The 13,261-nt window shown below is 50.0% G+C and overlaps 4 protein-coding genes across 4 annotated transcripts; all 4 read left to right on the plus strand.

The window, feature by feature from the left end:
* Positions 1–1,592: 1,592 nt before the first annotated feature.
* H6S33_000235 (uncharacterized protein) lies at positions 1,593–2,763 on the plus strand (the record flags this gene model as incomplete). The annotated part of the gene is made up of 4 exons (XM_044831590.1): positions 1,593–1,692; positions 1,782–2,289; positions 2,370–2,642; positions 2,694–2,763. 4 exons carry the CDS (start codon positions 1,593–1,595, stop codon positions 2,761–2,763), a joined length of 951 nt encoding a protein of 316 aa, XP_044699794.1.
* Positions 2,764–4,376: 1,613 nt separating this feature from the next.
* Positions 4,377–6,952, plus strand: H6S33_000236 (uncharacterized protein; the record flags this gene model as incomplete). Its single annotated transcript, XM_044831591.1, has 3 exons — positions 4,377–5,001; positions 5,168–5,313; positions 5,417–6,952. 3 exons carry the CDS (start codon positions 4,377–4,379, stop codon positions 6,950–6,952), a joined length of 2,307 nt encoding a protein of 768 aa, XP_044699795.1.
* Positions 6,953–8,759: 1,807 nt separating this feature from the next.
* On the plus strand, positions 8,760–10,081 carry H6S33_000237 (uncharacterized protein; the record flags this gene model as incomplete). Its single annotated transcript, XM_044831592.1, has 3 exons — positions 8,760–9,094; positions 9,220–9,967; positions 10,034–10,081. The coding sequence occupies 3 exons, from the start codon at positions 8,760–8,762 to the stop codon at positions 10,079–10,081; spliced, it is 1,131 nt and encodes a 376-aa protein (XP_044699796.1).
* A 933-nt stretch (positions 10,082–11,014) lies between these two features.
* Positions 11,015–13,111, plus strand: H6S33_000238 (uncharacterized protein; the record flags this gene model as incomplete). The annotated part of the gene is made up of 5 exons (XM_044831593.1): positions 11,015–11,056; positions 11,362–11,541; positions 11,620–12,471; positions 12,535–12,997; positions 13,074–13,111. 5 exons carry the CDS (start codon positions 11,015–11,017, stop codon positions 13,109–13,111), a joined length of 1,575 nt encoding a protein of 524 aa, XP_044699797.1.
* Positions 13,112–13,261: the final 150 nt, after the last annotated feature.

Genomic DNA, 13,261 nt, shown 5'->3' on the forward strand with positions numbered 1-13,261 from the left:
AATCTAATTATGAGTGAATATTTAGTTTGTTGATCAGTGGGTTTGAGTGATCCCGTGATGGTAATGTAGAAGATGTGGTTGGGTTAAGCTCTCTTGGCGATCAAATAGATGACTGAGGGGCTCTTTGCCGAAGTTTGGGGTAATTCCAATATGTTCTGCCATGTATCATTGGATGAGTTGGAACTTTTTCTAAATATTGATTCGAACCAAAGTGAGGTCATGTACGTACGGACAGCTTCTTCCGGCCACATGTACCTTACTCGACTCAAGCTTAAGTCTCACACAGTCGCTCATGACTGAATTGTGTATGTAGTTGGTTTTTCCGGTCAGAAGCAGTTCATGTGAGTTTTTCCGTCGCCTTAATCGCCGTTATTAATAATTGCATGAGTGTTATAACTAGTGGCCTTTCATCCGTGAGTCAAGAGACGTGTTTTCGAGTGATATGTTGTGAAGTTAGGCCGCCAGATATTGCGGGCGGCAGGTTGACGTTGGCGATACTTGTAATAGAAATTGCGGGGATCAAAGCTCCATTCTGCGCTGCAAGAGCCGCTGGCCAGCCAGGCTGTCCATTTTTATGCGAGTCATAGTGACGAGTCGTAAAGTTAGTGAGGACCCATCCCCTGTCTGGCCAGTTTTCCATGCATGGGCCCCAGTCTATAAACGCGCCCTTCTGCTCCAGCTCTTGGTCTGTGGAGACTTTTGCCGGCCCACATTATTTGCCACTGGGCTAAAACACCTGAGCTGTGTTGATCTTGGGCTACATGAGCAGTGGAGATCACCGCTCTCGAGTGATGGATTGTGACCATGCAATAGTGGTGGAAGTCCTGTGTGCGCGCGCGGTGGTATGTGTTTACACCTACAGAACTGAAATTGGACCACACACCCGAGTAATAATGCCCACTGCATGCGTACTTTGCAGCATTGCACTCTACCATGGCTATGGCACCATGATAGATAACATGAAGATCTGTTACCGCGCCGCCTATCGCGAGGAAGCCTCTCCTAGTAGACAGACTCTTACTACTTTTGGTTGCCCTGTACGACGACAACAGCCGCATCCCGCACTCTTAGTTTACCACATGCGGCGACGTTTTTTTCCTTGAGAAAGGTGGCTTCCAGAAGACAGGCACCTGTTTCATGAAACGGGACGGGAAACCCCTGGCAAGGAAAACTGCCGATCGTTGCCCGACTTGGACCTCAACCTCTGCACGGTTCGTTCAAAAGCTCTTTGGATGTTCTGAACATCGTAATTGATCGAATTGCGACGGCTGGGCCTAGGGGGCAAGATTCTCGCTTTCTAGAAATAGAAGCAATTGAAGGAAGAAGTCTGTGCCGCGTCATCAAGCCTCATGTTTCCAGGGACAGGGACAATCCAGGAGGGAGGGAGGGAGGATAGGGATAAGATGGAATGGGATGAGATCGATCTCTCCTGCTGTGTGATGACTTCTGGATCTCTCTCACCCTTTTCTCCTTTGTTTGATCTATCCAGCATCGCGTTCCACTAGAAGTTGTTTTTTCAACTTCGATTCCTGTCTTTTATAGCTATAGCTAAGCTTTATAAACAGCTAATTGCATTCCTTTATTTTTAAACCATGAAACTTCACGCTCGTTTGATCACTTTGCTCGTTTCCTTCATTTTGTTTATTAGTGTGATATGTTTCCACCAGGCCCTCAAGATCAGGTATCGGAAAGGTAAGCAAGCTTTCATCCAAAGGCGGAATAAACCAGAGGCCTAGCCAATGTTTGCCGAGTTTCCGTTGCTAATGTTTGTTACTACCCAGCGTTTGGACTTTTACCCTCACGTCTGGTGATCTTCGGCGACGAATGGAGTGGTATCCTACCACCAGAAACGCTTCGTAAACGAGACAAGACACCCGCCCCCGCGCATGTCTGGACCGAGCTCCTCTGCTCGCACATACACGCCGATTGTAGCTCTTTTGCCCCAGCAAACACACAGGAGATCACCCGGATACAAAAAGGAGAATATGGAGCGGCAGTGGATAATCTTATATTCGACCAAAACTCGACTGTGCCGGATCTCCGGACACAAGTAGCAGCCTGGATTGAGGCTGAGCAGAAAGCTATAACCGACGGAAAGAGCCAGGAGCGTTCGAGTCTGTTTTCGGTGTTTTTCGGTGTCAACGATGTGTGGAAGTACTCAAGTTACAGCAGGGCAGATGGGGTTGCGGCCGTGGATGCAAGCTTGGACTCCATGTTTGAGCAGCTAGGGGTCATGGGTGCCAATTGGCCGGATCCAATCCAGGTGCTGATGCCCTATGTTTTGGACATGTTAGTGCCCCTATCTCACCCGTGGTTCAGATATCAAGCTTTTTCTTGGCATGAAGCTAATCCATCGAGTGATGTTATAGAACTATGCTCCCGGGCTGGAAAAGGTTTAGGGAGAGGAAGGACTTCAGGCAGGAGCAACTGAAGAACGCAATTTTCCTAACTAGGAAATGGAATCACGGTCTCGACCTGAGGGCCAAGAACTGGAAGAAGGGTAGAGTCCTTCTTTGGGATATGAACAAGTGGTTTCTCGATGCCATCAGGAATGAGGCGAAGGATGGGTGGTTCGAGGTTAAGGAGGGTTGTGCAAAGAACAAGAAGGATATCTGTGATCGACCGGACGAGTTTCTCATGTGGTAAGTCCTTGCTAACATTAGTTTTAGAAAGTGCACTCTAACAAAATTTAGGGACGACATACATCTCGGGCCACGCGCTCATGAGAAATTAGCTCAAGCCGTTGTGCAATACCTTTTGTAAATGCATCTGGGAAAGACATTCGGATGTTTATAATACCCTTTGGGTGGGTTTGGTTTAAAATAGACTTTGCATATTGGTAGGATCATATCGATATGGTTAATGTCGATGTTTTTGTTTCTTTTCTCCGATAAATTGTACATAGAGTTTTGGCGTTATAGGTTGTGATTTTTTGTTTTCGTAGGCAGTATTTCGAGGTTTGCATAGAGATCAACCATACTGCCTTGTATTTAATATCTAGATTGATAATATTAATACTTTGCAGACCGACACAGTTCCGAAATTGCTGCAACTGTCTGTACTCTCATCTACATGAGATCGTATATCATGTAGCATGATATTGTGCATGTGGTCTGCAATATGGTGCATGTACTTTATGGTTTGCTTTTAATTAATGTTACCGGCGGAATAGCTTGCCCAGTAAAAAGCAACCCGTTAAAGAAATGAGATACATAGAACGAGAGTAGTATCCAAGTTACACTCTCTGCACATGGCATTATTAATTGCATGTAGTGTTTAGGTAACAGCAGAGGGTGCAGCGTCTGAAGACGATTTCCCCTGCCTCAGAGCCCGTCTTCTGAAACTCTCCATGTTCAGATTCTGCTTCGTAGCTTCTGTTAAAGAAGAAGGTTGTGTCACTTTCCTTCGTGGGAGAGGATCATCCGGGGTTAGAGCGCCAAGCGTATTTTTTTTATCGCCCTGCAAAGGCAAGGAACCTTCGAGGTCAGAACAATTGGGAACGCAACAATTCATTCTTTACGAGCCCTTCCTCTTTTTCTCGGTAGCAATTCAAGGAAGCTGCAGAACAAGCCAATTCAACTGAACACACGGCCATTATTCTCATTTAGCCCCGCCGCCCCGCCATCGTCTTCCTTCCCTCCTGTTCACCCGACACCGTGGTGTCTGCTTGGCCTTTATCGGTCGTCCTTTTTTTTCCCGCCAGCGATCCGGCATCGTTGTTGCTTCGTCGACGCGGGCCGCGCGACCTCTCGCGGTACCATCCGTTCGCGCGCCACTGCGAGAAGTGCTGTGCGTGAGTGAGTGAGAGAGTGTGCGTGGGTGAGAGAGCTCTAGAGTCTAGAGTTGCAAGAAGTGTGAAGGCCTAGTAGGAGAGGCGGTGAAAGATAAGATAGAAACAGAGAAAGAGAGAAACGGATAATCAGGCGGACAAAACAGAACAGAACAAGACAGGACAGACAGAGCCTTTTTTCCCATCGTGTCGGAAAAAAGGCGGGTACTGCAGCAACAATATTAATTATAAATCTTGCTCTGAATAGCTCGCCAAAAAAGCGAAACGAAGCTAAAGCGTTCTGACAAAGGGGAGAAAAAAAAAAGAAAAAAAGAAAGAACATTTTAAAAAGGTTCCAACTAACCCGTGATATTTTTTTTTAAATTTTTTTTTTCTTTCCCTTATCTTACCTCATACGGCGTATTTTGGAACGAATAGAACGTCTTTCTTCTTTTGTTTTCGCTGGGCGGAATCAAAGAGGAACATCTTTTCCTTTCCAAGAAGTCAGTCCCTTACAGTTCCACGAAATACAAAAGCAGTAACGACCTTCTACTACTCTTGGTTACTTCCTCTAAATAGAGGGTCTATATCGATAATTCTACCAAGAATGGCAGAGCCAGCTACAACAGCTGCAGAAGCGGAAGCTGGGGTCCTGCGAAGCTTATTAGAAGAAGGCGAGGATCCTCCGGGTACTGGTGATACAGTGGACATATCAATCATGGCCAAAGACGTCCCGGTCACTTCTTCTGCTCCTACTTCTACTGTTAACGTTGCTGTGGTCCCAATCGATGTCGAGCTTAACAGCCTGGTTGCTCAGCAGCATGCCGCAGCTCACCAGGCGCGGGCAGCAGCTGCGCTGGAGCAAGCTGATGCTGCTGAAGAGAGACAAAATCAAGACCAGCAGCAACAGCAGCAACAGCAACAGCAACAGCAGAACCAGCAGCAACAGCAGTATCACCAAGATCCTACATCACCACAGCTTCAGCAGCAGCAACAAATGACGCTGGCTTCGAATTCTCCCCCACCTGCTACTCCTGCACAGGATTCACCACGACAGCCAGCTGCATCTGCTCCACAGACAGCACCTATCGTAATACCTTCTTCGACAACAGATATGGAAGACGAGACGTCATTGACACCCGGCTCCCCCGACTTGACGTTGTCATCCGTGCCACCCAGCATGAGTATTTGTCTATGTCAGCAGCCCGCTCGCATACCAAGACCTCGAAACGGTAGGACACCCTTGGACATTGTTTCTATCTCATTACATGGCATTGTTTCTTTGTCTTTCTTTTCTCTCTTTCTTTATAAGCTACAGAGGGAGTGTTGGGATCACCGGGTTGGCTGTGGACCACACATTGTAACGAAGCTAACATGCAATCCTTCCGTATCGAAAAGCTTTCATCTTGTATCGACAGCACAACCAGGCGGCCGTCGTTGCCCATCACCCTGGAAAGCCGAACCCTGAAATATCAAAGATAATCGGAGAGATGTGGCGCACAAGCCCACAGGATGTCAGAAACATATGGCAGAAGCACGCGGATGTTTGTTTGAACACTTAATACCCACCTGCTATAAAAGCGGGCATTTGAGATATTGAATGTAGAATTCCTTGGCGCTGACGACTTTCTGGCGCGCCCGAAATAGGATGAAAAAAAACAACATCTTCTTCGATATCCCGATTATCGATACCAGCCTCGGAGAAACGGTAAAAAGAATGCCGCGGCTGCAGCTGCAGCCTTTTCATCTGCAGGCACGGGTGGTGCGTTGTCACCGTCGATTGAAACCACCATATGCTCGTTCTGCGGCGGCCGCACAGGAACTCTTTCTACACCACAGACTCCCGGTACCCCTTCTTCTGCGGTCCCCAAAACCCCGAGATTGCCGCCACCGCCACATATCTCCAGGCCACCCTCTGCCGCACCTCCGCCGGCGAAGAAGAGACGGACAGGGAGCTCTGAGGATCCTATTCCTCAGGCCAGCCCTGAGGCAGGCTCATCTAGTGGTGTAGGGGTCGTTGACCAGGCTGGCGTAGAAGCGCTTCTGCAGCTTGGCCACCTCCAAAACGAGGACGAGTCAAATGCTGTGGTTGTTACAGAGCTTCAGACGCCGGTCAAGAAGCGGAAACTGAATGAAGGCTCCCCAATGACTGGAATGATGGGGCCAGGTTCACTACAGCAGGGTTTCTATACTCACCTCTCACAGTCTGCGCACGATCCAAATATTGACCCATTCCTCCGGCAAAACGGACTCGAAAGCGAGTCGCCTACAACAGCCACAAGCTTGGATCACGAGAGTAATCTGGCCGCCACCTCGCATTACCATCAGTTGCCCAATTTTACGACTCAGCTACCGGACGCATACGTGATTAAGTCTATCCCCATCCTCGAGAAGATCAACGCATTCAGCAAAATCTGTAAACCTCTCCCTTCCATGTCTGGGCCAGGCTTTCCCCGCCTGCCCATAGTCGCAATCGAAGGTGAAGACGTTGAAACAGTGACCGAACTCTTCCATGCCCTTGCAAAGGACATTCGGAAATCCGAGCCGATACATGTGATTGACGAACCAGAGCTATTCACGCCTACAGTGGCAGAGGAGACAGCTGACATAGAAGGACTTCTCATCCCCACTGGCCTTGACTCCTCTAGCACCGCCTCTCTGGTCCCTGTAAGCAGCACCAAGGACAAAGACCGGCACGACGACGACGATGATGCCGCGCGATACCTCTCTCACGTTGCTTCATGGCGGCGGCGCTGCGCCGAAATCAAGAAGGCCGTGACCTCTCCCCCGGGAGGCGACGGCGCCGCCCCCGTGACGATGAACTTTGGGGAGGATTCGGCCGTGGATGCACCGAGCGTGGTGCTGGTCAATCGCTATATGGTTTCGCGCAGCGACGTTGCTGCGGCCAGGTTGGCGGCCGACGGGCTGACGCCATTGCAGCATTGGCAGTGGTGCGCGACAGTATGGAGAGGGTGCGTAGGCCCAGACATGACCATCTATGTCAATCCTGTACCTGAGGGCGGTGTTCGGAGCGAGGAGGCAGTCGAAGTGCGGGATAGCGGGCGGATTGTGTTTGTGCGCAAAGAGGAGGGGGTTCGAAAGGAGTGGGATGAAAAAATCGTGAGGAGACTAGGGTTCGAGGTGGGGGAAGTAGTTAGAAGCCTGAGGGGATTCGGTGCGTGAGATTGCTGCTGCTGGGAAATATATCTGGGGAGCTTTTTTTTTCTCTCGTTTCTTTTTTTCTCTTGAATGGCCGGTTCTGGTTTGGGTTTCCTTTATGTTGAGTAGTGTTAGTTGGGAAGAATTTCCTTGTTTTGTGTTCCTATTTCCTCACACACACCTCCCCCATCTTGGCTTTGTTTTGAGCCTATCACCATTCTTTGTCTAAGTATTTCTCTCTCACCTCAGATCTCAGACCTCACCCTCCCCTCCCCCCACCACTCCTATCCTATCCCCCCATCTTGTAAGTAAGCTACAAGTACGTATGTACCACTACTACACCACATCATCTTATACATCTCCTTGGCGAACCTACTCTATGTTTCCTCATATTTATCCATTATTCTATCTATCTTAGTGGGAGGCTAGCTCTTTTTTTCTTTTTGTCATTGATAGCTTTTTTTCCTTCTTGGTCGAGTTGGCTTAGCGATTTATTATTGTTATTGGCACTGGTTTCTTTTTTTCTTTTTTTCTTTTTTTTTATTATATTATTTTTATCTCTTACCCCTTATCTTGATTGAAAAGAAAGAAAGAAAGAAGGGAAAGGAATGGATCGGACCGCATATAAAGGTGAGGAAGGGGAGGGAAAACAATGTGAAAAAGTTTTTATATGAAGAGGCATTATATTCGAGACGGGATATACCGAGTGAGAGTTCTGTACGGAACCGAGTGATGACCCATGCCGTGCTCCTAGTCCACTAGTCCCCAAGCCCACAAGCCGATAATCGCATTGTCTCATCACACTCAACCCAACGAGCCGAGATTACCTTTGCCAGGGATTTGTATTTCATGTGTCAGCCCAATCAGCGAGCCCAGCCAGCAAGAAGTATTATAGAGGCACAGTGAAGAATGCGCAGTGTGGGGTAGAGGAGGTAGGAATTGAGATGTAACAACCGAGAGCGGGATTTCGGGCTGTTGTCCGTTCGTTGTGTTTGAATTCTGGGTTGGGTTGGGTTGGGTTGGGTTGGGTGGGAATAAGGTTTTGAAAATGGAACTCTCAACTGTTTAGAAAAGCTTCAATTGGGCGAACCACTTATTCTACTAGAGTTCCTACAGTATCTAATCTAATTACTCTACTACTACATGTAGTTATATGTCATAATTGCACCTCGGATCTTTATTCTACCCCCACACATTCACATTAGACTACACCCAATATCCATATCCCGGCCAACCCGAGTCACATCCGGGCTTACCCCATGTCCCATGGCTCAACTGCAGCCTCGGGAGTCGGGGTGTTCTATCTCCCCAGCGCAGTGATCGGATGTGTCAGCCACTCGGCGAATTGCTCTGCGTATGCTGAGTCAGTGTGGTCGCGCTGCTGACATTCGATTACTCTGCGCTGAGCGAGGGAAGAGCTTGCTCGGGCTTGGGAGCGGTGTTGGGCTACTTGGTCGGATGGGTACCTGGCTACATGTAGTTGTAGACGTTTCTTCTTCTCTTCTCTTGACTTCTTCTCTCGACTTCTCTTTCTCTTCTCTTGCTTCTCTCCTTGCTTCGACAACTACATACATCTCTGCTCTGCTCTGCTCTGCTCTGCGGTTGTTCTGTATTCCTATCCTATCTTATATACTTCGGCATTTGCGGAGATACTTAATAATACTCTATATCTTTACTACAACCCCCATTGCTACTGCTACTACCCGCTACTATTCACAACTATTCTCTACCACTTACTGCAGTAACTGTCTCACAACCCACCTACCACCACCAAAGCCAATCTATTCCCACCCACAGCTCCCCCCCAATTACCTCACCCACTCGCAATATAATGTCGTCTCTCCCCCCACCTCCCACTAGTAACGACCTCCTCCTCTCCCCCACACTCGACACGCCCCCGCTCCCCGCCCTCTACTCCCCAGGTCCCGCCTCGGGCTACTTCCCCATGTCGCGGTCCGAGTCGCTCCTGACCGAAGACGGCACGGCCTCTGTCCCGCCCTCGTGTCTGTCGCCCGCCTTCACGCCGCCGACGACAACCCCGGGGACGCCGGTGTTGGGCGCGGCGAAGGGCGTGCCGATCGAGGAGGGGGCGACGGCAACGAGGCACCCAAAGCTGTTGAAGGAGCTGCCGGAGGTGAATTGTATTGTGAGGGCGAGAATTCCAACGTACGTATTTGCTTTTGCTTGCGAGTTATTCCCATGATATTATTATTATATGGAGATATAGAGATTCTATATAGAACTACATTTTTCAGTCTCAATTTTTATCTAACGAACCATAAATCAAACAGCACAACTGGCACTGAGATCTTCCTGCACCTCTACCAGAACAGCATCGACAACAAAGAGCACCTCGCCATCGTATTCGGAAACACCATCCGCTCAACATCGCTCGATGCCCCGCGCCCCGGCGAGTCCGAAATGGACCGTATGATCCGCGGCGCCTACACAGGCCGCCTCTTCCCCGGCCGCACCTCCAGCCGCTACGACGACTCGCCCGCCGTCTCGCGCCCCGCAAGCGCTGCCTCAAACCACCACCCCAAATCAACTCCGCTCACCACCGCAGCTAGAAACAGCGCCCCGCTTGTCCGCATCCACTCGGAATGCTACACGGGCGAGACGGCGTGGTCGGCGCGCTGCGACTGTGGCGAACAGCTCGACGAGGCCGCGCGCCTCATGGCCCTCGACCCTGCCGGCGGCGTCGTCGTCTACCTGCGCCAGGAGGGCCGCGGCATCGGCCTCGGCGAGAAGCTCAAGGCGTACAATCTGCAGGACCTAGGTAACGACACTGTACAGGCGAACCTGATACTGCGGCACCCGGCGGATGCGCGCAGCTATGGGCTTGCGACGGCGATCCTGAAGGACCTGGGGCTGCGCGATATCAGACTGCTGACCAACAATCCGGACAAGATTGCGGCGGTGGAGGGACCCGGTAGGGAGTGTAAGGTGGTGGAGAGAGTGCCTATGATTCCATTGGCGTGGAAGAACATGAAGGGCGGTGTGACGGGGAAGGAGGTGGGGGAGTATTTGAGGACAAAGGTATGTTTGAGCTTCAATTTGCTTCAATTGGGTGTGAATCGTGAGTGCTGATGGATTGTGGTGTAGATTACGCAGATGGGACATCTGTTGTCGATGCCTGCCGGCACCGAGTGATGTCTTGTGCTCATCCTTTTCTTTTTTCATCCGTTCCCATTTCCCCGTCTTTAATTTATTACTGTTTTGGGGGACCATGACTTATACCCCGAGCGAGTCGGTCGTTTAGCCCCCACCCCCTAGCATTATCATTGATTATCGTTGTTGGCCCTCTGACAACATTTTGGGAAAGTCTTCCTTAGAGGCTAGAACGAATGATGGACCTTTTTTTTCCCTCTTCTTTCTTAGTTTCTCTCTTCTCTCTTCATACTTCTCTCTTCTATATTTTTTTAAATTTCCGTGTATATGCTGGTTCGTCCCCCCTTCCTCACACCCAACATGTATGTGATGGAGGATTTTTACATACTGTATCTTTCCTTTCTGTGTTTTCCCTTTTGGAAAGAAATTTTTTTTTTGAAAAAAGAAACTGGCGTTTTTGTGTGGTGCTTTATTTTTCTTTTCTTATTTCCTTTCTTTTTTGTGGTTTTTTGTTTACCCCCTCACCTGTTAAATTTTGGTGGAACCGCTGGTGGGAGAGGAGGGGAAGGGGAGGGGAGGGGATGGGTGATATTTGGCGAGGAGGGATCTAGATCAAAAGAACCTAAAATGCGAATTGTTTATCACATCCAGTCGCCTGTCCTGTGCAATAAATTGTCGGCGATACTATCATTTCCCCTCGTGAGATGTTGCGCGTGCAGCCAGCCAACAGGAGGGGTCGGATGGGGATGAGGGAGGGGCACAACGACGACGACCACTTTGCAGAGCCGCACTAGCAAAGAAAAAAAAGTTTGAACCCCTCCTCGCTCTGGGTCTGCCCCACCACCACCACCACGAGCGAGTACTAAAATCCACCCCACCCCGTTTCTTTCTGTCTCTTCTTCTCGACAAACCTTCAGCAGTTTGTTCATAGCCTATAATTCTATATACTCTTTTTCCAACCCTCCCAAAAAGACAATGCCTGAAGAAGTCCAGAATGTTGGATCTGGGCCCGAAGTGGTATGTATAAAAAAAATCTTTGGCTGTTTTAAAGTTTGTGGTGGTAGTTCCTTATCTATATATAACTAACTTGCCCCTCCCCCGCCAACCAGGTCGCCGAATTGTTCGATACCGTTCTGGTATAACAAACCTTTCTCCCAACTCTCCAGCCGCCTATAGAACTAGACTTACAATGTGTTTTTCTTCTTTCTCGTTGTTTTTTGGGCAATAGGTTCTCGATTTCGGGTTTGTTATCCTTATCGCTCCCGCCAAATAGGCGCCGTTTTTGAAATAAGGGTTCTAATGGAGAGGGAAATAGTTCTCAGTACTCCCACTTGATCACCCGTCGTCTGCGTGAGCTCAATGTCTACGCCGAGATGCTCCCATGCACCCAGAAGCTCAGCCAGCTGTCATGGAAGCCCAAGGGTGTCATCCTTTCCGGCGGACCCTACTCTGTCTACGACGCTGATGCGCCCCACGTCGACCCTGCCGTTTTCGAGCTGGATGTATGTTTTCCATATACTCACTCCATCCAAGCTTCCCCCCCCGGTATCAAATTGCGGGGGCGCTAATGTCAATCATAGGTTCCCGTCCTCGGCGTCTGCTACGGCCTCCAAGAGATCGCCTGGAACCACGGCAAGAACGTCTCCGCCGGCGAGCGCAAAGAGTACGGCCACGCCGTGCTGAGCGTGACCCGCCACACCGACGCCGCCCCGCACGTCGACGTGCTCTTCTCCGACCTCGACACCTCGCTCGAGGTGTGGATGTCGCACGGCGACAAGCTTGCGTCGCTGCCGCCCAACTTTGTCACTGTTGCCACTACCGCCAATGCGCCGTTCGCCGGTATCGCGCACAAGGACAAGAAGCTCTACGGGATCCAGTTCCACCCCGAGGTCACGCACACGGCGAAGGGGAAGGCCATCATTGAGAACTTTGCCGTCAAGCTGTGCCAGTGCCGCCAGAACTGGACGATGGAGAAGTTCGTCGACACGGAGATTGAGAGGATCAGGGCTGTTGTGGGCCCCACTGGGCAGGTTATTGGTGCCGTCTCCGGCGGTGTCGACTCTACGGTTGCGGCCAAGCTCATGAACGAGGCTATTGGTGACCGCTTCCACGCTATTCTCGTCGACAATGGTGTCATGAGGTTGAACGAGTGCCAGATTGTGCACGAGACCTTGACCAAGGGATTGAACATCAACTTGACCGTTGTTGATGCGAGCGAGGAGTTTTTGGGCAAGCTGAAGGGTGTTACTGACCCGGAGGTTAAGAGGAAGATCATTGGAAACACCTTCATTGAGGTCTTCCAGAGGGAGGCGGAGAGAGTTGTCAGGGAGAGCGGTGGAGCGGTGGACTTCTTGCTGCAGGGAACTTTGTACCCTGATGTCATTGAGAGTATCTCATTCAAGGGACCCAGTGCCACCATCAAGACTCACCACGTAAGGAATTACAATTCCTGAATAAAGAAAGGGAATATACAAAAGCTGACAAAACCCCCACAGAATGTTGGAGGTCTCCTCGAGAACATGAAGCTCAAGCTCATCGAGCCCCTCCGCGAGCTCTTCAAGGACGAAGTCCGCGTCCTCGGAACCAACCTCGGAATCCCAGAGGACCTTGTCTGGCGCCACCCCTTCCCCGGCCCCGGCATCGCCATCCGTGTCATCGGCGAGGTCACCCCCGAGCAGGTTGCCATTGCCAGGAAGGCGGACCACATTTTCATCGAGGAGATCAAGGCCGCTGGCCTGTACCGCGAGATCTCACAGGCGTACGCTGCGTTGTTGCCCGTCAAGGCTGTCGGTGTCATGGGTGACAAGAGAGTGCACGACCAGGTTATTGCGCTGAGGGCTGTCCAGACTACAGACTACATGACTGCGGACTGGTACGACTTTGATGGGAAGTTCATGAGGAAGGTGGCTGGAAGGATCGTGAACGAGGTTGATGGCGTCTGCAGAGTTCTTTACGATGGTGAGTTTTCCGAGTCCTGATTTTTTTTTATGGTGTCTGCTTGGAGTAGCGGTGCTGATATGATTTTGTGATGTAGTTACCCAGAAGCCACCAGGCACCATCGAGTTCCAGTAGATGCAACTGGGACTGTGTGAATTTAGATAGTGATTTCCTTGGTTTTTTTCCTTCCCTTTTCTTCCTATGTTTGCTTCTTTGTTTGTTTCTGGGTGGAATGCAGGGCATATTCGTTGCTTCTTTTATTTGGTTTGTAGAGATAGAATTGAT

The sequence above is a fragment of the Morchella sextelata genome, assembly GCF_020137385.1.
Source record: "Morchella sextelata strain SCLS chromosome Unknown scls_1, whole genome shotgun sequence".
NCBI lineage: Eukaryota > Fungi > Ascomycota > Pezizomycetes > Pezizales > Morchellaceae > Morchella > Morchella sextelata.